The 22,463-nt window shown below is 45.5% G+C and overlaps 3 protein-coding genes and 1 non-coding gene across 5 annotated transcripts; all 4 read right to left on the bottom strand.

The window, feature by feature from the left end:
- Positions 1-56: 56 nt before the first annotated feature.
- rps13 (ribosomal protein S13) lies at positions 57-2,310 on the bottom strand. The gene is made up of 6 exons (XM_057052070.1): positions 2,203-2,310; positions 1,733-1,781; positions 1,584-1,662; positions 685-854; positions 329-429; positions 57-127 (listed from the first exon to the last, which is right to left on the bottom strand). The coding sequence occupies exons 1-6, from the start codon at positions 2,223-2,225 to the stop codon at positions 94-96; spliced, it is 456 nt and encodes a 151-aa protein (XP_056908050.1). The 5' UTR covers positions 2,226-2,310; the 3' UTR covers positions 57-93.
- LOC130536981 (small nucleolar RNA SNORA19) lies at positions 180-306 on the bottom strand. Its single transcript, XR_008953522.1, has one exon. It is a non-coding gene; the product is annotated as a small nucleolar RNA SNORA19 (small nucleolar RNA).
- Positions 2,311-2,820: 510 nt separating the features above from the next.
- Positions 2,821-4,418, bottom strand: bet1l (Bet1 golgi vesicular membrane trafficking protein-like). Of its 2 annotated transcripts, none has more exons than XM_057052071.1 (4): positions 4,326-4,418; positions 3,753-3,835; positions 3,599-3,655; positions 2,821-3,513 (listed from the first exon to the last, which is right to left on the bottom strand). In XM_057052071.1, the coding sequence occupies exons 1-4, from the start codon at positions 4,342-4,344 to the stop codon at positions 3,346-3,348; spliced, it is 327 nt and encodes a 108-aa protein (XP_056908051.1). In that variant the 5' UTR covers positions 4,345-4,418; the 3' UTR covers positions 2,821-3,345. The 2 variants fall into 2 exon arrangements, with proteins under 2 accessions (XP_056908051.1, XP_056908052.1); XM_057052072.1 differs by lacking the exon at positions 4,326-4,418 and adding an exon at positions 4,055-4,283.
- Positions 4,419-7,461: 3,043 nt separating this feature from the next.
- On the bottom strand, positions 7,462-22,452 carry pik3c2a (phosphatidylinositol-4-phosphate 3-kinase, catalytic subunit type 2 alpha). Its single transcript, XM_057052018.1, has 26 exons — positions 22,296-22,452; positions 18,736-19,902; positions 14,252-14,343; positions 13,713-13,873; positions 13,105-13,225; positions 12,698-12,809; positions 12,548-12,627; positions 12,389-12,452; positions 12,158-12,304; positions 12,051-12,084; positions 11,752-11,983; positions 11,412-11,534; positions 11,162-11,329; positions 10,533-10,653; positions 10,229-10,371; positions 9,964-10,155; positions 9,783-9,876; positions 9,595-9,689; positions 9,319-9,499; positions 9,144-9,248; positions 8,983-9,075; positions 8,777-8,906; positions 8,571-8,707; positions 8,215-8,384; positions 7,906-8,062; positions 7,462-7,838 (listed from the first exon to the last, which is right to left on the bottom strand). The coding sequence occupies exons 2-26, from the start codon at positions 19,846-19,848 to the stop codon at positions 7,725-7,727; spliced, it is 4,179 nt and encodes a 1,392-aa protein (XP_056907998.1). The 5' UTR covers positions 19,849-19,902; positions 22,296-22,452; the 3' UTR covers positions 7,462-7,724.
- Between the last annotated feature and the right edge of the window lie 11 nt (positions 22,453-22,463).

Here is a 22,463-nt window from a genome sequence, read left to right as displayed (position 1 = left end):
ATTTCGTCACTGAATCAGGGAAAACCGTTGAGAAAAATAAAAACCAAGAAACCAGGTGAACATTTAGTATTTTATTAATCCAAAAAGTGAAGTTTATGCCACCAGAGCAGATGCTGTAGACGACTCGCTGTGAAGACAAAGAAGATCATTAGAAGCCACAGTGAGATTTGTGTCTGGGTTGGTGTGTGAAGGTGACTGGCAGCTTTGGCACATGTCGCCACTCTGCTAATTAACCTCCAATTTGTTTTAGCACATCAGAAATATCTCAGCACTGACAACAGCAGAGCTGGACAATGAACTGTGCATAGGACAAAGAAAGACAACTTACTACTTCCAGTTGGGGGCCAGGACTCTCTTGGTCTTGTAGTACCGGGCCAGCCTGTGGATCCTGCTCTCAATGAGAATCAGTCGGAACTTGGCGTCCTTATCCTGCGTGGAAACAATAAAGTTACCATACAGGTGTTTGTAGCTAGAAAGCATTGAATGATGAGGATCGGCTGCCCCTGCTGCCACATCCTTAGATGATCTTTATGGTGCCAACAATGTTAGACATGTTCTGAATTCCAACAACATCTGAGGTTGACCTTTAACAAGTTCGATCTTTTAAGACTAAACTACCATTTACAAAAGAAATACATTGTCCTTAAAAGTAACTGAATGTTAATGCGTGTGTTCTGATGGTACCTTTCTGTTTCTCTCCAAGTGCTTCCTGACAGCCACAGCCTTCTTGATCAGGTGGTATAGGTCCTCGGGCAGGTCTGGGGCCAGACCTTTAGACTTGAGGATCCTTAGGATCTTGTTGCCCGTGACAAAACGAACCTGGGCCACACCATGGGAGTCTCTCAGAATCACACCTGTCAGGAAAAAGATTGACATTATTCACTTCAAATTTAAAGGGTTACAGCTTTTTTTTAATATATACATGTGTTCAAAAGGAAAGAAAACAAGAAAAATAATGTTCTGTCAGACCAGATCCACATCATTAGTCATTAGAATAGGGTCCGGTTCTGCTTATTAGAAGGCCTAAAGGGTAAAGGTGGCTATGGGTGCACATCATAAACATTAATGAGCCACTACTTTAATGCACATCTGCTGGACCTTGAAAAACAAGTTATGCTTGCAGACATTTTAGATTCAGATGTTAAATTTAAGCAAGATCTGCAGTCTTTGTGCCCTAAATTATCACGGGTTCTGAACTTTTCAATTACAACACTAAGAATTATCAAAATTTAGAACTCCTCGTTACTGTAAACTGCCTGCAAACAGTTCTTCCATTTCATAAGTTGAGTGCTGATATTTGGGACCAATTCTGCATTCAAGTCAGTTAAACCTTCAGTTCAAATTGTTAGTTTCATTGTGTTTTGGTCGTATGTTACAATCCAACTTCATAGGTTGGTACCATGGACAAGTGCGCAACATGCATAATGCATGTGCCGAAGACAAGGTTGCAGCTATTAAAACGTTTCTATACATGATGCTGATTATCAGAACCATCAATTTAGTTCTTGTTGCAAGACGTCAGATATACCAGCAGCAGAGTGAGCCGTCCCAAAAAACGATTTACAAACGTCAGAGCTACTCACCAATCTGAGAGGGGGTCAAACCCTTCTTGGCCAGCTTGAAAATCTGCTCTTTGACATCATCAGAGGTGAGTTTCAGCCACTGAAATTCAGACAGCGACAATCAGAGAGGCCACGGCCACTAACGTTAGCTGCTAGCTGAGGGTACTCACGGTGGGAACGCTGCGTCTGTAGGGCAGAGCTGACTGGGACAAACCCTTTCTGTGGGAAGAATGTTCACGTTACAAATGTGGACACACAACAACCGCCCGGGACACGGACAGGAGCCCGAAGTGTGGATGGTCCATAAAATTTCGGACCAATCCTCTAAACTAATTTAACATCCGACACTGAATCTTTAGTGTTTCAGTATGAGGCGAGAAAACAGAGCGGGATTAAGTTAAATTGCCGAATGTCGAAGAGACTAATGAAAAGCTAAAATGCGGTGAGCCTTTACCCGATGCTAACTAGCTGCAGGCGGATGTCTGAGGCGTCTGTTAAACGCCATTTTATCTTCACTCGGTTGATTAAACAATGTCTCTTTTTCATCCACCACTTAAAAAGCTCAAAACGGGTTGATTACAACGATAAATCAAAAGAAACCGAATCGTTTTTAGCCGAAAAGTCAAATTACGGAGCCTACCCGGGAGCGTGCATGCGACCCATGATGGCGGCAGAGGAAGAGAGGCCGCACACGCGATACAAAATGGTATGTTGCAGCGCTGCCGGAAATTACGCAGCGACGCGAAGACGCGCTCGTGACCGTTGATTGGTCCGATTCTGAAGCAACATAAGTACATTTAAACCACTGACAGACACGAATGGGACAAAGATTTTAGATTAACGTATACTATCATCTAAATCATTATTTATTACATGAAGGCTTTACATTTTAATGTCTGCTCATCTTTTCCTCAGGGTGACTAATAATATTACAAAATAGAATTTACTGAAAAACTATATTTGCAATTTTTAAATAGAATTAGCAAACCATTTGCATCATTTTTGTTCTTTTATGTGGACTTTTGAATTGACCAAAAAAACTAGATATTTTATCATGAAATGCCATCTTTCTAATCATAATCCACATAAAATGTTAGTGAGGACAGAATATTTACAGTTTATTATTCATTCATTTAAAAAAGTAACAATTTGTGCTGTGTAATAATAACAGTATTAATTATAATAGAATAACCTACATTTCTTTTGTTATCATAGTTTTAGAAGAATCAAGCACCATCATTCTAAAAAATAGATGATCTTTTTAATGTAACCTTTTAAACCTTTTATTGCAGCTATTCATCATTTTACAAAAGTTGCCTTCAGGTAAATTTCCAACAGCTGGAATGCTAAGATAGAAATATAAAAACTCTGACATCTCATGACAGAAGCATTATTTGTAACCATTACATTAGAAAACAGGATCAATAAATTTAAATAAACATTTTCTAACAGAATCCCCCAACCTCTCCTGCTAAGAGCTGCTGCCTGTCCACAAGTCACACCCTGTCAGTTCCCCTGAACCTCCTCACAAGAGTCACTTTTAAACATTTGTGTAATAGGATTTTAAAATGATATAATCTGAATATCTCCATTCCAGGACAAGCTGAGCAAAGACAAAGAGCTGGTGTGTTCAGGAATCGGCAGCCAATCACAGCAGGTTAGTCCTCCACAGTTGTCTCCTGACAGCAGTTCCTCTCACCATTACCTTAGAAAAAATCTGTCCAGTTCCTCTTTGTTTAACAAAATACAAGTCTTGCTGTGCAGCAGATGTGAGGAGCTGAAATTACTGCTGTATCCTGGAGATCAGGTAGTAAAGCAGGAAGAAGACCAAAACCAGCCCCACAGACACATAACACAGAATACGGCGGTTGTCCCTCCCAGACCGCACCATGGTGGAAAAGCGTTTCACACTGCCGGTCAGCAGACCTGTTGCACTTAGGAAGTTGGAGTCCTGAAGGAGAGGGTCAAACACCAGTTATTTAAACCAGTGGTCCCCAGATCTACTGACAATAGCCCATGAAGCGATTCCTCCTCACCATGTTGTCCAGATAATCGTTCTGGTCATCTGCTTCTCTGTCGATCTCAAACGCCAGCTATCACATGAAAGAGGTGAGTTTGTGTTGATCCTGTTCCAGAGGATTCACTATCACATTTAGATCAATCACATCAAACACACAAACGGTCACTTACAGATTTCAGTCTGGACACTTTGGAGGCCAGATTATCTGCCAGGCGTCGGTTTTCTGCATCCAGCATTTCATCCACAGTGTTACCTAAACAGCACAGGAACCATCAGAAAGGTTTAAGGTTAGGGTTAGAAAGTGCTAAGGAGGTTACTAAAAGCAACAACAAGTTCAACATGAGGAACTTATAACAGTACTTAGATCAACACGATATCGACTTTGCGTGACATCATCACGAGGATATGACAACATTTTATATGACCAAGGTGTTACACAATCACACGAACTAAGGTAGCAAAACAATATTACCATCATACAACCGAATTCTTCCTTTCGGTGTTACGAATGAAATCAGAACTCGGAGCCACTCGATCGTTCATAGTGAGAGTGAGCCGGTTATGTCGAAGGGTTAGCTCAGATAGCCTAATGGCTAATCTCCCTTTTATCTGATACTTAGCCTGTTAGCTCATCTCCAGAAAACTGAAGCAATGACAAAATCGACCCAACGATGACGCTTATAAAGCGACATAAACTCTGCCAACATCTGAAAACGATACATGTTTACGTGTCAAATATATACCTCTGCTCCAGTCCGCCATGTTGATGTGTGACGTTATGATCAGCTGCTTGGCCGAAAGTGACGTTGTCAAACCCTCAATAAGGAACGTCACTATTGGCTGTTTGAAATGTTGATGAATAACGTCACTGTTCAATTTGGATAGTTTTCCCAGGCGTGTTATTATAATGAAAACAATGAAACAAAAAGTGAACTCCTTGTATAGGGTTTGAACTGCAAATAAAAATATTCTATAATCCTGCCACTAAAATAGGCCAATTGAGTGACTTCGACGTTTTACGAAAATGCACATAAACCTAGTCTGTTAGAATAATAGATTTGATTTTCACAAAGGAACGGCTACGTGGGGTGAAAATTCTAGCGCAACACAATCTGATTTATTACTTGAGACTGAAAATGTGACCAACCGAGACATTTTGTATGCGGTACCTGTTTTGTTGTCTTGCGTTGTTTCAGACACTCAACTTTGAGCCACGGGTTTCGTGTCTGTATTTTGTACTCCCTTTTACAGTTGTTGAAGGTAATCGATACAATCGTATTGACAACGGTTAGATTCTGCTTTGAATCAACGATCATTTGACCGTTTAATCATCAAACCACAAGTTTTATGTTATAGAGTTCGAATAAGTCTAATTAATGTTTGAAACTTAATTTAATAAACGAAAGGCCACATGTTTAAATCCATGCTTTCTAAGCATTAGCACAATAGATCGTATTAGCAGTCTATAACAGCCAGTTAAATAAATTAACAAGGGCTTGCTTTAAATTGTAAATTGTATAATTTTCACTTCTTGTAAACGAATTTGGTTTTACTGGTTGTTAGGTTTTGGTGTTTAAATAAAACACTTTCTACATTCATTTGTTCATTAGAAGATTTATTGTTCGTTTCTCATATAAACATTTAATATAGAATTGTGCTGAACTCTGATGATCACCACCAAAATGAATTTTTTACTGATGAAATTAAACTTTTACAACAGAAAAAAAAATCTAGTTTCTTTTTTTGGGGGGGGGGGGGGGGGGGGGGGGTGTACAGTACACAGTGAAGTGTCCAGAATACAACTTACAATAAATAACTGGCCATGTTTAGTTGGATCAGATCAGGTTCAGACTCGGATCAGTCCTGGGATAAAAATTTTCCCTTTAAGTTTCCTGTTTTTGATCTGGATCACTCACCCAGATGAAGATGTTTGAGCTGAGCAGAATGAAAACTCCTCATGGAGCAACAGTGTCTCTTAAGGCTGAGCTGTGCGTCAACAGGCTTGTTTCATCACTTTTGGCACGTTGGTGCAGAATCACTCTAATGAGTCTTTGCTGCTTCGTCAGTATAGAAATTAAAGATCAGAACATTTCTACTGATTAAAAATAAGTGTTGAGCTCAATAAACTCTCCTGAAAACAAGCCAGTTTGGTCCTCTGATATCAAAATGTACAAATATTACAGCTCTTGGTTAAGCTTCAGAGACGCCATTAGTGACAGTGGAAAGAAGTGGTCTGCTCCAGGATCAACGTGCATGACCACCTTTGTTTTACTACATCTCAAATCAAAGCGGCTGCTTAAAATACTCCAAAGATTCTTTAAAGATGAGACACCTCAGGGGGGTCCCTGGGGCCTGTAAATGCACCGGCAGCAGTTAGAAGTAGGGGACGGCCGTAAGTTTGTACCACTTGACCGTCTCTTTGCTGAGGTCAAAGTCTTTCAGCCTGAGCGTGATGCCGCCCAGGAAGAAGTTCTCTCGAAGCGACTCAGCGCTAAGGATGCTCAGCTGAAGCTCACGAAGGCCCAGAGTCTCTTTGCTGTAGCCGCTGTACACGAGCTGTGGATGAGAAGGAGCGTTAATCTGCATTCAAATATACCCAAGAACAAGGGGGTAGGGTTTAAAACACTTTCTGACCATCTCATTAAACGTGGGGTTCCTCGTTCTCCTGGAGATCTTGGTTTTACGCTTGGAGGTTTTGTGTGGGTCTGGAAGCAGATAAGTCTTCACGTACGGGTTCGGATCTGTTCCGTCTTCAGAAACCTGAGGAGAGCCGCTAATTAGACCAGCAGTGTGACCTGCGCGCGTGCATGCGTGTGTGTGTGTACCAGATCTCTGATGTGCATGACCATGATGAACAGCGTGCTGTTCCTGTAGGAGATGGAAAGCTTCACCTCTCCCTCCACCCGACCAGATGTTGGACTGACAGGAGGTTCTGCAAACACAACAAATACTGTTGTTAGTAACAATGTGTGAGTGTGTGTGTTTGTGACTGCTCTGCTGGTTTCTTACCTTCTGGTTTGGGTGGAGACTCTAAACCTTCAGTCTTATCATCTCGAGCAATTGGATGGTAGAAGGTGTAGATGAGGTCACACTGCAGAGAGCAAGAGGGACATCATCAACCACATTGAGCACTGTGTGTGTGTGTGTGTGTGTGTGTGTGTGTACCTCTGTGACCTCACTGGAGCTCCTCAGCAGGTTGTGGACATAGTTGTTGAGTTCCATCTTCCTCTTGGTGGCGACTTCTTTGACGTGTGTTCGACCCAGCACCATCTTGTTAGGGAAACTACAAACACAGAGGAAGATAGCAGCCTTGGTCTCCATGGCAACAGGATACTGAACGGCCCAGTTAAGGTGGTGAATCATTTACTGCGGAGCTGGAGGGTCTGGTTTTGTGTTTGCGATTATCAGTTTGCATAGGAGGAGATTTGTGTGATGGAGTGAGCAGATTCCCTGTGTGTAATGATGCAGCTGCATTATGGAAAAGATCAGCTCTGGTGACCACAACACAGCTGTGGACCAAGCTGGACATTCATTAGGCTGCTGAAAGGAAAAAGCTTTATAAAACGGTCAAAAAGTATGTGCAGGCATTTGGAAGGTTCAGCGGGTTTGACTGTGGTGGTTCTGGTGCCGACAGCCTCACCTCGGCAGCTTCCACAGAGGAAACAGGATGCTCAGCTTGTTGTGAAGCTCCAGGAAGTCATCAAAAGTTCTGAAGAGGAATTGAGGCTCAGTGTGACCTTCTCTCTGGAGCCTCACCACATATGTCTGCAGGGGCAGGTGTTAAGAGATTAAAGCATGAAGGAATACAGCCTTTTTAAAACACTTGACGGACCAGAGTCAGACTGACATAGTGCTTGTCCGGGTTGTATCTCTTCTGGAAGGAGAATATGGAGGCATGCAGTATACGGCCATCTTGTTTTAGAGTGTAGGTCTTTGGTGAGAAGGACAGAATGGGCTCATCATTGGCCGGCAGACCGGAGAACCGGAGCTGGGCCAGGTTGTGGATGAAGAAGTTGAACTTGGTGGCCACACTGCCGAGACTGGACTCTATCAGCCTGCAGGGGAGTCAGACAAAACCCAACCACAATACTCTGGAAAAGGTGCAGAACGTCTGTGCGTCTTGGCGAGTTCCCCTCATGTGCTCACCTGGTAAAGAAGATGGTGGCATCAGCATCTGTGCTGTGAGGCTGCAGAGCGTCAAACACGTATTTCAGATCCTGAGAGCCACTCAGCTCGGGAAGGCCTGATGAAGTCATCTATGAAGCCAACATCCTCATTATCAGAGTTATTCACCAACAGCAAACACTGTGATGTGGGGCTCACCAGCGACAGCAGGTTCAGGAAGAGGCCAGAGTGTTTACGCATCAGGTTGTAGGACTGACAGCATAAATCTACAAAGAGCTGGAAGCGACTGGTCGGGCGCTCACCACCGTTGATGACGTACGCCATGTCAGACGTCAGGACGAAGGGAGCCCGGTCCCTGGGGGGGGCAAGAAAAAGGGCTTTAGACTTAAAAGAGCACCAAGAGAACTGACAGTTGGATGTGATGAATCAGACACAGCATCAAAAACACAAAGATGGCGTCTCCAGTATGAGGTCACTCCAAACAAGCCCAGCAAGTCTGACTTTCACCTCTTGAAGCTGCCGAACATCTGGGCGTGACCCAGAAACTTTCCAAAGTCGATATGGAACATGTGACCGGTGGAGCGCAGCATGATGTTGTCGTTATGGCGATCACAGATGCCCAGGACGTAGGTGGCCACGCAGCAGCCTGCACACGAGTAGATGAAGTTTTCTGACGCCTAAAAGACAGAAAACCAGGAGAAGCTCAGATCTCATGGCTGCACGGTCCACCACAGGCGCGTCGGCGTGTTACTGAGATTTTCCTTCATAGACCCTGTTAGGATGTTCTACAACAGCTGGAGCAAAAAAGCAACAACTCAGATTGATGTTTGTTTGTTACTATAAAGTTCACAAGGATTATTCACCTTGTCATACTCATCCTCAGCTGGATTGTACTTGCGCAGCCACTCTGCCAGAGGTTTGTCCTTAAAGGAGCCAGTGACGCCGTACTCCACCTGGATTTTTCTCAGAGTGTCAGAGGACGGAACCAGTTCCACCATCCCTGCAGAAACAGTGATGTTGAAGGGAAGAAGGTGTGTGTGTGTGCGCGCGCGCAAGCGAGTGTTGTCACCTTTGTGTTTGCCTGTAGAAATACACTTGAAATTGACCATGCGCAGGTCCAGACCCTCCTGCAGCCAGATTCTATCCATGACACGGATCATCTGAAGAGCCAGCATGTCCTGCCTCAGGTCTTCACCCACCTGCAGCCCAGCAGCCCCAGACCACAGGTCAGAACAAACCGTGAGTGAAAGTTAGTTCTGCAATAATGTGGGGTACCTTGAACATAACGTTGATCTCTTCTCCCAGTGGATCAGCGTTGACCAGGGCCAGTTTGAGGGGAACAGCATTAGAATTAAAGAAGGAGCAGGCCTACATGGATTGACACAGATTAGATCATGTTCTCCCATTTTCATTTGTGTGTGTGTATATGTGTATGCCTTTAGATTCAGCTCCTTGGCCACCAGACTGGGGCTGAGAGGAAGTCGACAACTGTTCCTCTGGAAAAAGTTTTGGACACTTTCAAGACCTTCCACCAGTGCTGCCTGGATACACACAAATGCAACTGTGACATTCAAATCACACACAGACACAGATGTGCACACAGAGACACACCTGCCGGACAGAGCCTCCAGCTTGTCGTACTCTCTCGGCCACTCTGCCCAACAAGTCAACCAGTTGAGTCTGCTTGTCGAACTCCGCCCTCAGTTTGGCTCCACAGAGACACAGCAGGGCCCCCAGCACCCTCTCATAGCGCCCTCCCCAGGCCGGGTCCTGTACTGCATCCTTGAGCAGCCTAGAGTGAGACAAGCAGACAATTGACAATGTCAACAGTTGACAATGTCATCAGCTGCAATGTTTCCCAGTTTCCTGGTAGATGCAGTGGCTCACCAGTACAGATAGTGGGCGATGTTGATGTTTTGTTGCGCTCTAGACAGCAGAAAGGTGACGAGCGCGTTTTTCAGGTGACACTCAAACTTTAAGGCCTGGAAGCACAAAAGGGCCATAAAGGAAATAAAAAAAATATCAATAATTTGATGGAGTACTGGAACGTCACCAGTTAGCTCTTCTGTCTGTACCTGCACCAGCTGAGGCAGATAATCAGCCAGCTCATCATCACTGCTCTGCTCAATCCAAGAAACAGCCACCCGCCGGACTTCTGTATCTGAAAACCTACACACACACACACACACACACACACACACACACAGTCAGCAAAACTTTACTGGTTTTTCAGCTTCAGAATTTGTGTCTTCGTACTTTGAGTCCAGCATTTCCAGGGCGGTGAAGGGGGGCAGGCGAGGCCAGTGGTGCAGTAAGGAGTGGACGTGTGCAATACTGCCCCAATCCCAACTGGGGACACTAGCCAACACCTTCGGGAGGCTGTTGGGGTGCTTTTTCCAACAGTGAATCCGTTGGTCCCACAGCATCTGGTAATCTGCTCGCTTCAGCCTGCACACAGACAGAAGGATCAAACATGTTTGCTGCTGTGGCTGAAAACACCAATGCAGCTTCGACCTCCCACCCAAAGTTAGACGCTCGGCTGCAGACTGTTTCCAGCTTGCGTTGTAGATCAGGATCTAGCTCTTCATATCGGTGGGGTTCTGGACTTCCTGCTTCCTGCGGTCCCACGTATAAAACATCCACTGCTGACTGAGGAAAGTCCACCTGCCCGGAAGAACCAGATGAACCTTTCAGCTTTACTGTATAGTAAGTATTGATCAACTGTCACTGTGTTGCTCTTTAGAACACAGGACTGGTTATACTGGGATATTGAGGGTAAATGGACAGGCTTTACTGAAGCTTGTGTCAGTGCAGACATGACTAACCTGGACTACTATCCTCTCAGTGGGGAGCCGCCGCCGACTGGTGGCAGAGCTGCTGTTGCTGTTGGTGGCGGCCTGGTCACATGACCACAAACACATCAGGCGGCTGCCTTTGGCAAGAATGCTGTGGAAAAACCAATCAATTCAGGTGATTGATCACAAATGCTGACAGGGTTGGAAAAGCGCCTAGAAACAATTTTGATTGTAACAGAATTCCAGGGCCTGACCCCCAACAAGCAAAAGTGGCAAGGAAAAACAAGGAGAGGAGAGGAGAGGAGAGGAGAGGAGAGGAGAGGAGAGGAGAGCCTGCAGGGTGACAGAGCATAACTAAGCAGCATAACTAAGGTGTTAACCTAATAATTAGATGACCCTCTAAACATGATAATTATTCTGTCTAGGATAATAACTGGACTCTCTGCTATTCACAGAGAGCAACCATCTTTAGGAGGTGGAGGTCAAACAATAAACAAGGAAGTTCATGAACACGTGAACTTGGGACTAAAGCAACATGACTGAATTTATCTTTTCTTTTTTCTTCTTTAAATTCAACACCTAGGGCTGAAAAATGCCAAAATCGGCTTTTGAATGAGGCCGTTTGCTCCATCACACATCTTCCTCCTCCTCTTCCTTACCCTCTGAAGTCAAACAGTGGCATGGAGGCCTTCCCCAACTGTTCTGGAGCTTTCCGCTGCTTGTTGGAGTCTGGAGATCCACCAGCATTCTGGTTCAAAATCCCAAACAGAGTCAGAGTCAGAATTGACTCCAGAGGAAGAATTGCCACGGCAACAGGAAAACTGATCCTGAAACAGCATCAGAACCAGTCAGAAGGGTGAAACCATGTCCTAAAGTAGGTTTCAAACTGTGGAGAAGCAGCAGACTCACAGTTCATCCCACTTGATGTGGTAAAAAAAGTTCTTGTAGGTTCCAACTCTCTGGGACTGGATGGGTTTAAAGAGGTTCTTTCCATTGTGGGTGAGGGAGCACATCAGGTAGTACTTCTCATAACTGTGAAAGAGCAGACAGAACCTGAATAAACCCATCTGACAAATAGACTGATTCCATGGCAATGTAAATAAACTTAAGCTTCATTTCACGCAGCTTCACCCAGAATCTTCTGGTTTGTGGACTGTTGTGTCGTTGAGCAGGTTGTCCCGACACTGATCCTGGTCAGTGATGATACCTAAACAGGGAGAACACTCCAGAAGACTTTTGGACAGTTTACCTGCTGACCCAACTGGCTGGAATGCCATGCACAGCGAAAAGGGTGAACTGAAGGTGGTCTGTGGTCCCAGAAGCTTCCCTGCCGTTTCTATCTTCCACAGCTTCACCAGCAGGAGGAGGAGCTAACCTGAAGGAGGCCGAGGGGTTACAGAAGGATCGCAGGTAGAGCTTGACAAGGTGGTAGACGGCCTCCGTCAGCAGAGCCGTGCTCCCCTCTACGGGACTGGTCGGACCTGTCAGGACCACGCAGATACAGTCACAACAGAGATTCTGTGGTCCACTTGTGCATCATTCTCTTACCATTGGATGATTGTCTAGATGATTTAGAGGCCATCTACAACATAAAACATCTGTGTTAGCGTGGAGCCAGAGGACATTGGACCCAAGCCCAGCAGAACCAGACCCACCTTTGGTGAGTGAGTCCTGGGTAAGTTTGCAGAGTGTCGCAGCCGTTTGATGGCCTCAGTGACAGCTTGAGTCTCAACTTCATCCAGAGCACAGCAGAGGTTCTTCAGAGTCTGAACAATCCGGTCCACTGTCTTATACTGGGAGTTCTGGACAGAAAGGTTCACATCACTGACGGTGCCACCCATAGATGGTGTTGTTGAGCTCAGCTGGGTCTGGGCTGGTTGAGTTACCTCATTCTGCAGGCAGATGCTGACCTGACTGTGGTAACCCTCCAGGTAGTCTGCCAGGCCTTGTCTGGGTGAAAACATGTATAGACAAGTGTTTTTTTCCCCATCACAAGTAATGAAAACACATTTAATCACTTCCTGTTTCCCAGAGCAGAGTCGTACCTGGTGACGTTTTCCTTAAATGGCCGGTCCACCTGGCCTAGGTGCTTCTCCAAATCAATGGGAGCATCATCATCTTCAGCCTGAGAAGAAGAACAGAAGATAATTCACCTTCTCAGATGACCCGACAGTGTTAGCTGATGAGAGACTCACGGTTCGAGCCAAGTCCCTCCTCATGGTGGACTGAGACAGGAGCTGTAAAGTGATTTCGTTCTCCCACTTACGGCAGTTCTGCACATACTCATGGCTGCCTAGGCTGCGTTTACTGTGGACACAACACAAACTCAGAACCTGACATAACACTGGACTTCACCAGAACTCCTCAGTGTAGAGCAGAACAAACTGGGCCATCAGATGTTGGTGCCTGGACTCAGGTAACACCATTAGTCAATGATGTCAAAGAAACCAGCACATGGTCAACCTCTGAGGACCAGGATGTCGTCTCCCAGGTTAGATGCGAGCTGGACCAGAGATCGTGACTGCAGGTCCATGTCTCAGCAGGTCAGAGTGATGAAGAGTGAAGCTGTCAGAGTGATGAGGGTGTGAGACATGACACTCACTTCTGCAGCACCTCCTCCCGACCGCACACTTTGAGCAGGTAACTGGAGAAGTCAACCTGGTCCAGGTCATCGTGGACCCAGCAGAGAGTCTGACTGATCAACAGATCCACTGGAGAACTCACTGATGAGGAAGATGAAGAGTAGGATGTCAGATGCGATCATTTGAAGGAAAGAATAGCAGATAAAACATCAGAGGGCCAAAAACACACTTTAAACAGTTTGGACGTCCACTTCCTGTCCTGTACAGAGGGACAGGAGGAGGTGGAGTCTAGACTCAAGAGACAAGTATAACCAGAGAAACAAGAAAGTTTTCCTGCTATTTAGCTTGTTTTCACTAAAATAGCATTTTAACACTGAAGACCGCTAAATTAGTCCCTTATTGGGATTAATTTATATTAATGATTATTACCAACATCCATTAAACAACTTTAAGAAAAATAAGAAATTAAAAAAGTTAAAAATGTATCTGCTCATTCTTAAAAGCTTCTTGTTTCTCCTTCCTTTATTTTACCACTTGTGCTCAAAGTCAATATTAAATCAGATAAACCAAATCTGTGATCTGCTTTAATAATGGACAGTCAGATATGGTTGAGGGTTTGAATCCCTACCATCACAGGTGAAGGTCACAGGCTGCTGAGACTCGGAAATTTCAATGGAAACCTTGACAGAGCAGCTAGCATCACCCGCAGCATCCCTCTGGGTGATCACAGGACTCAGGACATAGCCGGGGTTGGTACAGAGGTCGCTATGAGGAAATTTGGAGCGCAGGCTGGTGGTTCGACAAGAAAGAAAATCCACATTATAGTGTGGTTTACAGCAGCAGCCAGCCAATTGAGAAGAACAGGCAGTTCATCTGCATCCAGCAGGAGATTTTTAAAATATATATTCGTGTTCCCTCCTGGTTTATGCTCACCAGTGTTTCAACAAGTGAACCGTTACACACAGAGACAGAGCAGAGGGACAGTGGCCACATACAGTCAATATCATCCTGAGATTATGGATACTGTCCCCGTTTTGCTCAAGAAGCCGTTTATTGTGTCAGTAAACTGCAATGAAGCTTCCCAATTGCAAATGGGAGCAGCTTCTTCAACAAGGGCCTCATTTCTGAGCTTAAGTGATGAATGTTTGTCAGCAGGAATCATCTTACGCTGCCACATCTTCACAGAAAACCACCACCTCCAGGTTCTGAGCATCTACATCCTCGAGGGCGGAGTTCTTCACCAAAGTCATCTGTCCGTCCTGCAGGAACAACAAGAACAGAAGAAAAATGCAAAAAAAAAGTCCAACATTAGAAACAAAAGGTCAAATAAAGAGTCACAAACCACCAGAGGTTTCATTAAACACCTCATTTGTAAGATCCTGCAGGAAGAAAGAGTAACATGCCCTTTAACTCTGAAAAGTCAAACCTGCTGAAGAGCATCAAAGCTATAAAAGCTTAATCAAAACATTCCAGCTGCTCTTTGATTAGGACAAACACACAGACACACACAGTTAAAACCTGCTGTCACTACTGGCAGCAGAGGGGGAATTAATCCACTTCCTGTTTCAGAGGAAGTGAAAAGGAAAAGTTCTTCAGTATGCAGAACCGCTTGGTAATGGCTGAGAAATCTATGACTTCATTCACGGGGGGGGGCTAGAGAGGTTCAGGGAAGAGGGAGAGAAACAGGAGGTTGACTGAAGTCTGGAATGTTAAAACAGAATCAATGGAAGAACATCTGAACAGACAGACAGACAGACAGACAGACAGACAGACAGACAGACAGACAGACAGACAGACAGACAGACAGACAGACAGACAGACAGACAGGAGCAGTATGTTATATTCTTTCTGACCTTAAATAAAAGATTGATGATTTAAAATCTCTCCAACATTCATCTTTAATCAAACCATGGAGGGAGAATGCCAGAAAACTAACAAACAAGGTCAAAAGGTGGAGAATGCAGCAGAGCAATGAACAAGAGAAGGCAGAGCTCACACACATGCACGCACGCACACACACGCATGCGCAGGCACACACACGCATGCGCACGCACACACACATAGATTATAATCTCAGTTGTTGACTGACTTCAGTCACCTGATGTCCTTTATGCATCTGTAGATTTTTAACTTTCTCTGTAGATGTTATGGAGTTTATAACTTTGGGAGCTGGAAATCCAGCTGGATCCATCTGGGAACACCTGAAGCTTCATCCAATCACACTTTGGATTAATCAGCAGAACTAGATTAGAAATTTTGTTTTGTCACCAGGAGACCAACACCCATCATGGTCTGAGCAGAGACTCAGACCATGATGAGCAGCAGACATCTTGAATTCCACTGCAAGTCCTGGAACCATCAGACATAATCATTAAAAGCACCATCGGTATGGGAAACCTGCAAACCTCTTTAACTCTGGGCATCTCTGAAGGTGAATCTCAGACATGTACATAAGAAGAATCCCCCCATAATTCATGTGCACATGAAAGAAGGAGAGTTCCTGATGGTTTGTGAGGGTTCCTGATTGTTCCTGAGGGTTCATGATGGTATCATTGATTACATCAGAAGAACCAGTTGCTCAGAATCACACCAACTTCCTGATTTAGACAGGAAATGAGTAACAGCAAGGTGTGCTGGGAGAAACCAACATGTCTAGTCTTCTCAGTGCAAAGGAACTGTGTTGTGTTGCTGGTGCTTCTGTGAGTCAGTGTGTGACTGTGTCTCCTGCTTCCTGTCCCTTAATAGGTCAGAGGTCAGACTGCTGAATCAGCGGGCTGGAATGTCGGCCTCCTGTAGCACAGAGACAATGTTTAACTCGGCAGGAATCAAACACTGCCAAAGTCTGCTTCCACCTCATTAAATGTAAATAAAGAGGCAGCATGTGGAGGTGTGACAGACAGAAGAGCCACTGGAGATCTGTGGGGGACCTTCACACAGCAGCAGGCATTCAGATAAATAACAAGCCCGAACGTATGGCGAAGAATCTGCAGCAGTGCCACAACTTCTGGACAACAGACAAGTTCAGCAATGAGGTCTGTCAGTTTTCATCAAAACAGGTTCAGCCATGGAGGTAAATCACCTGCAGCACACAGGCAGGCAGGCAGGACAGAGACTAATGTCCTTATAGGAGACAGAGGGGGTGGTGTGGGGGGGGTTATGGACAGAGGGACACACATCTGCAGGCCTGAAGAATGCATATGGAATTCCTGTGTGGACATCCGGACATGTGTGTACATGTGACGGTGATGAAGGTCTGTCCTCACATTACTGATTATCTCCTGATACCACGGTCTCTCCAGGTTTCTGAGGCAGATCTCGAACAAACATTTCCTGCTTGTTAAAAGTGGGGGAATTTTGGGAGGAGGAATGCTCTTCAGCCCGGTTAATTACCCCTGGTTGGGGGTAATATGGCACAAAAGACCAGAAGCAGAGGAAGACAAAGTGTTCTCAGTGTCCTCTCTTCATACACATCTGCTTCTTCTGTGTGTTTCTGCCAGATCTGGATGGTGTTCTGATCATTACAAAACTGGTTTAACTGGTATTCAGTGTAAAATATCCTGAGATTTGTGGCCTCACAGGTTCAGAACATTGGGCCAGATTCACGAAGCGTTCTTACGAACAAATTTGTTCTTAAGTCCCACTTACGAACAGTTGACGAAGATTGTGGCATTCACCAATTTCTTCTTATCCTGGATTTATTCGTAGGTAAGAACAAATCCTACGAACACTCAGGAGTACTCTTGCGCACATTTCAGTGCCGACATGTTGGCATGGTTGTGTTTTCTTCTCTTGTGCAGTTCAATAAAATTCAATATTACAATGATAATTCTGTCATATTTATTTATTTATTTGTTTATTTCCTATTTTTGGTGATTTACGGAGAATTTTAAAATTAAGTAAATGTGCCAATGACTTAACATTAATCAACCAAATTGGAAACCATGCCAAAACTGTCTTTTATTTGATTTTATCTTGATTTATTTTATTAGGGGATCGAGGATATGCCCTGGTTGTTGACACCACTGACCAACCCTCAGACTCCACAGGAGTTTTATTCAATCAGATGCATCCGCGCAGTCGCTCCACCATTGAACGCACCATCGGCATGTTAAAGGGGCGCTGGATGTGTTTGGACACAGAGCCACAACCCCGTGAGGATGTGCGTCCTGACGCAATGATGGGGCCAGACTGCAGGCACGCGGTTCACGTTTGAGCGCGATTAATTGCCCGTTTGTGAATAAAATGCATTACTGTCACAATCCGAGCACAGCTTTTACACGTTTAATTTTTTTTACATTCTTTTTTTACATTCTCGTTGATTTCTTTAAGCGTGTTGGCTATAGTCATCAGGGTTGAGGCAATTTTATCAAGCGTGTTAGCCATCCTTTCTTGATTGTTCAACACGGCGTCAGAAATCAGGCGTGGAGAGGCAAGCTTTGGGCATTTTGCTGCTTTTTGCTGTCTACAGGGTCCTGCTGCAGTTCCTTTTATGGGCATTAGTGGGCGGTGACTTATGCTAATCGTATGTTAATTAGACTCACCTGGCACACGCTTTCAACTTACGAACAGATGGCATTCATCAATCAAGAACACAGCTGCGAACAATTCTGGGGCTTACGAACGCGTTGATGAATCCGACGTAGGGTTTTCTTAAAAAACTTCTTAAGGACAACTTAAGAAAGAATCTAAGAAGATTCGTAAGAACATATTGGTGAATCGGGCCCATTATTATTTGTCCAAACCAGCCTCAGTTACAGAATTATTGATGTCACAGTAGCAGATGGGATTTTGACTGTTTTCTAACACCAGGATCGGCCACTAGGGTGCGGTGTGAGAGGGTCAGCCATGTGGGACTGTGGTCCATCTCCCTGCCAACAGAACAGTCACCCTGCAGCCAACTGACAGATGGAACTTCCTCTTTCCAGTCCCATGGTCACGATGCCTACAGCGTCAATCACTGAGGGCAACTGAATCAGTCACAAGAAGAGGAAACAATCCCAGAACCAGAGAGGATTCACAACAGACAGCAGCCCAACGAACAGCAAAATGCTGATGAGTCAAGAGAGTGCGTAAATACAAATAAATACAGGCACCAGAACGACAACTGACAGCTTTTCTATCGATCAATAATATTGGATTGAAAATATTTTCCATCGATCGGCAAATCATTAAGCATTTGAAACCTGAAAATTTCCAGTTCTGTTATTCTGCTGAGAGAGTTCTGATGTCAAGAAACCCAAACTAAGGTTCTGATGTGTGTTCAGGACACCGAGGCCCTGAAACAAAAGTAGCGAACACAAAGCTGCTGTTATCAGACATTACGCATGAATAATTCACTGGTGATCCGAGAGCAGGGGTCTGCTGATTACATAATCTACACTGATGTGGTCACCTGTCCTAAGCCCCGCCCTCAGAGCCCTGTTCTCTTGAAACAGAATCTCCTCCCAAGCAAATCAATACATCCCATCATCCTTTACATTTGCACCCGAGAAGCCATGATGCTCATGACATAGTAGCACATCAACAAACCAACGACCAGTGATACTTGTTAACCAATAAAACGAATGATTCAAGTGGCTCTGACTATCTGATAGTATTTATTACAGATTACTGAGGCCCGCGGGTTAGCGAGCAGATCTGACTCCTCCTACCTGAATCTGAGCTTTCAGCTGCTTTGAGGAGCTGGTGGTGGGCGAGTGTGCCCTGGTGACCGCAGCGCCTGTCGATGCTCTCCTGTGCTGGGAGCAAGCCTTGGCTTTGAGCAACGGGCTGCTACCACTACTGTCTTTGGTCTCCAGGACTGCATCCCAGGGGTCAACCCCCGCTGGTTCCAACAGCGGACCATCTACTATTACGTGTGATGGTTCCTCGTTGTCGGCTTTTTGTTTTGTGAGGGGGTCCAGATCGAGCCAGTCAAAGCAACTAATTCCTGCAGACTCCGCCCCTGCTGGCTGCTGAGGTGAAGGGTTTGGGGCCAAAGACACAGGGACTGCCAGGGAGGATTCCTGCTCTGTACTGGATGTTTTGCCGTTCTTCAGGTATTCCGAAGTGCTGGCAATCTTGTCGAACAGTTTGGCCATCTGAGGGTCAACGGCCTGCTGCGGGTAGACCATGGCAGCGGAGGCAGGCTGGGTGGGAGTAAAGGTCATGAAGGGGGACGGCTGTCCGGGGAGAGCAATGTAGGGAGGGATGGCCGGGGCGAAGCCGTTCTGGAAGGAGCTTGGTTTGGGGAAGGCAGTGGAAGGGAACATCGGGGTGGGCTGGTGGGTCGGAGTGGACAAATTGGAACCAGAAGGAGTGGACAGAACGGACCCCCACTGGGCGCTTTGGAAAGGGGAAACATGACCTCCAGGGTAGGAGGCGCTAAGGTTGAAGCCCAGCAGCGATGAAGGACGCGACACGCTGCTTCTAGTGCCAAAGTTCTCGTCCAACAGGAGCTTCTCCAGCTCCTCATTTGTGAGTTTATCTACATCGATGTCCCGTAACTGGTCCTGGTCCACTGGTTTCCTGGTCTCTGGAAAAACGATGAGGTCTTTTTCTGCTCTGTTCTCTGAGGGTTGAGGAGGAGCTGAAGAAGTTTTGGACAGCTGTGGTTTGGAAAGCGAGGCGACAGACAATGACGAACCTGGGACCGTGGTCTTCTTCTCCTTCTGAAGTTTAGCTAAAGCTTCTTCCTCCATACGAAGAGCTTCCTCTTTACCCACAACGCCCTTTGACATGTGCATGTCAGGCTTGAACCCATTACCACCTGATATTTGGGCCATTCTGTCAACTGGAAGGTGTCATGAGGGTGAAAGTGATGATCAACAATCAAACACCTGAAAGACACAAAGAAAGAGATCAACGCAAGTCCAAGTCAGCTTGTTTATCCTGTCAGCACCAGAATGTCACATGATGTCTGATGTTCATAAACCTTTAAAACCTTTAACACTGGGAGATGTTCCCATCGAGGGTGGAATAAATTCACAGCTGCTGGTTTGATTAGTTTTTGTTCTGCTTCATATTGCTGGTTTTAAACCTTTAAACTTGAGGGCAGTAATCAGGTCAAATGTTGGCACCAAAACTGATCAACTGAGTTCTGCCTCAGTATCTAAACTGGGTTTGAAGAAGTCCAACTTAAAGCACCTGCAACTGTTTACAGGAAGTGACCAGTTCTTGGCACATCGGAGCTGCAGGAAACACACTATTGTGCCCCATTAGGGTCTAAACGTGGAACCTACTGGTAGAGCTGTGCATGTTTACCACACCACAAAAAGTCCTGTCAACGGGAGTCAAACAGACCGCTGGCTGCTACCTTTTTTGAGAGAGGAGCCACGGTAGACAGACATCAGACCGACAGAGCTGGGAAACCTTCATCACTACTCAGTGATCATTCCTTCTCCCAGCATGTTTGATAAACCCACTATGCTATCGTCAGCATGCCTGAACCAGAGGGTGTTGATTTTACTGTCCACAGTCGTCTTCAGCCCACCAGCAGGCGCCTCTGGTAACACTCGACTTGCACACAATTTTCTCAAGTGAAAGTGACACAGCCTCTCCTCAAAGCGAGCATTCATGCGGCGCTCATCACTGGCCAGGGTTGACAGAGTTCTTCCCTCCCCAGGCGTCACCATCCTCTCCTGAGCACCCACCCTCCCACCATTGTGCTCGCTGTCAGCTAGCATAACTCCATTGTGCAGCTGAGGAATTTGGCATGTTATGCAGCTCTGTGTTAGCACTATGTTACTACTCTGCCATGCACCAAGCATGTGTAATCAGCTGCGCTGATATCAGTAGGCGGTCAGGAAGCTACTGCGCACGTTAGCTTTGGGAGAAAGCAGCTGAGGGCCAAACTTTATTGACTCTGCAGAAGACATTTTGCTCAGCAACCACAGATAAAATGTTAGGGTTGTATCAGACCAAGACATTTGGATAATCAGCATGCAGAAACTTCATAATCTAAGTAGTCTGCAGCCACTTCCTGATTCTGTGTGTACACATTGGGTCAGCCTGTGGTCATGTGAACAAAGCTCAGCAGCAGTATTGTTGCAGCTCCACACCACTGAAACTGTTAGACACACCAAAGACAACCTGCTTGAAATTCAAAACAGAGAAAAACTACAACAGAAAGTGCTGAATTCAAGATTTGGGAGTTTCAAGAACTCCTGAACAATAAAGAGGCCACCTTGGCCCTCAGCTGCTTTCTCCCAAAGCTAACGTGCGCAGTTGCTTCCTGACCGCCTACTGATATCTAACCTTTTATCAGTTGGTGTTTCAGTAAGAAGTCTTTATCAGACTTTATCAGCAGCCTTCTATGATGCTAATAGATTATTAATCTAAGGTCAATGTGCGTAATGAATAAGAAATAAAAACGATGTTGTTCAACAATACGGACCCCGAACAGTTCCGTCATCAACACAGGCCAAAAAATCCGACATAAATGACTTTCAATTAGTCTTACAGTTCACAAATGCGCTTGGGTGAATAACAGGCGACTTGTTAAGAAAAACTGGAGCAGATGCTGTTGTTGCTCCAGTCCAACAGCTGGATCAGCGTCAACAACTCTGCACAGCTGATCAAACTACAGTCCGCCATCACAACAGGCTGCCAGGTGAGCTCCTGCAGGTTCCCAGGAAGTTGCCATGTTTTTACATGCGCACACCAATATGTCTGAGGAGACGACAGAACCTAAGGATCCGCCTGGGGGGTTCGCACTGATAAATAATCCATATTAGCATCATGCTAAAAGAAGCAAACCTGCACCTGACGGCGATAAAAGCCAATAAAAACTACTTTTCTGTCTCTAAACGCACCATTCGACATTTAAAGTGAGCTTTAGAAGAAAGTTGGATTGTCTTGGGGCTAACAGGGGCTGCTAGCATGATCTGATGTCACTTATTCACACTTTTGTTCGCGGTCGGAACTTTAAGTTTGAGCCGAGTTTGGATGCTAACTTAGCCGCTAAACCAGTAACGCGGAACTGGGACGCACCGCTGGCAGACAGGCCGGTAGATTACAGGACAGTCCGGGCGCTTCACTAAAACACACTTATTAATTTAAAAGTGCCCCAGTGGCGGCTCCTTTCTGCCAACTGTTCGCAACAAGGAAGAAAAACGGCTCTGGATAAACGGGGAGCGGCGACACACTACGAAGCCGCCGGCACCGAATTCAGGCGACTGTCGTCGGAAAGTTGACGGACAGGATGGTGTCGGGAAGGGGCTGAAGTTCTCACCTTTCAGCGGTGCTGGCTCTGGAGCCATTTTTCCTGCAGCTGCATATTCCGTCTACTCGCAGCGATGGGACGTCAGTTCCTGTGGAGGCTGAAGGAACTTCAGACTGGGCTGGATCCTCTCGGCGGCTGCAACAGAGCGGTGGTCCCCCTGCAGTTGGGGCACCGCCA

Source organism: Takifugu flavidus, chromosome 13, assembly GCF_003711565.1.
Source record: "Takifugu flavidus isolate HTHZ2018 chromosome 13, ASM371156v2, whole genome shotgun sequence".
Taxonomy (NCBI): domain Eukaryota; kingdom Metazoa; phylum Chordata; class Actinopteri; order Tetraodontiformes; family Tetraodontidae; genus Takifugu; species Takifugu flavidus.
This window is presented reverse-complemented; position numbering and strand designations above follow the sequence as displayed.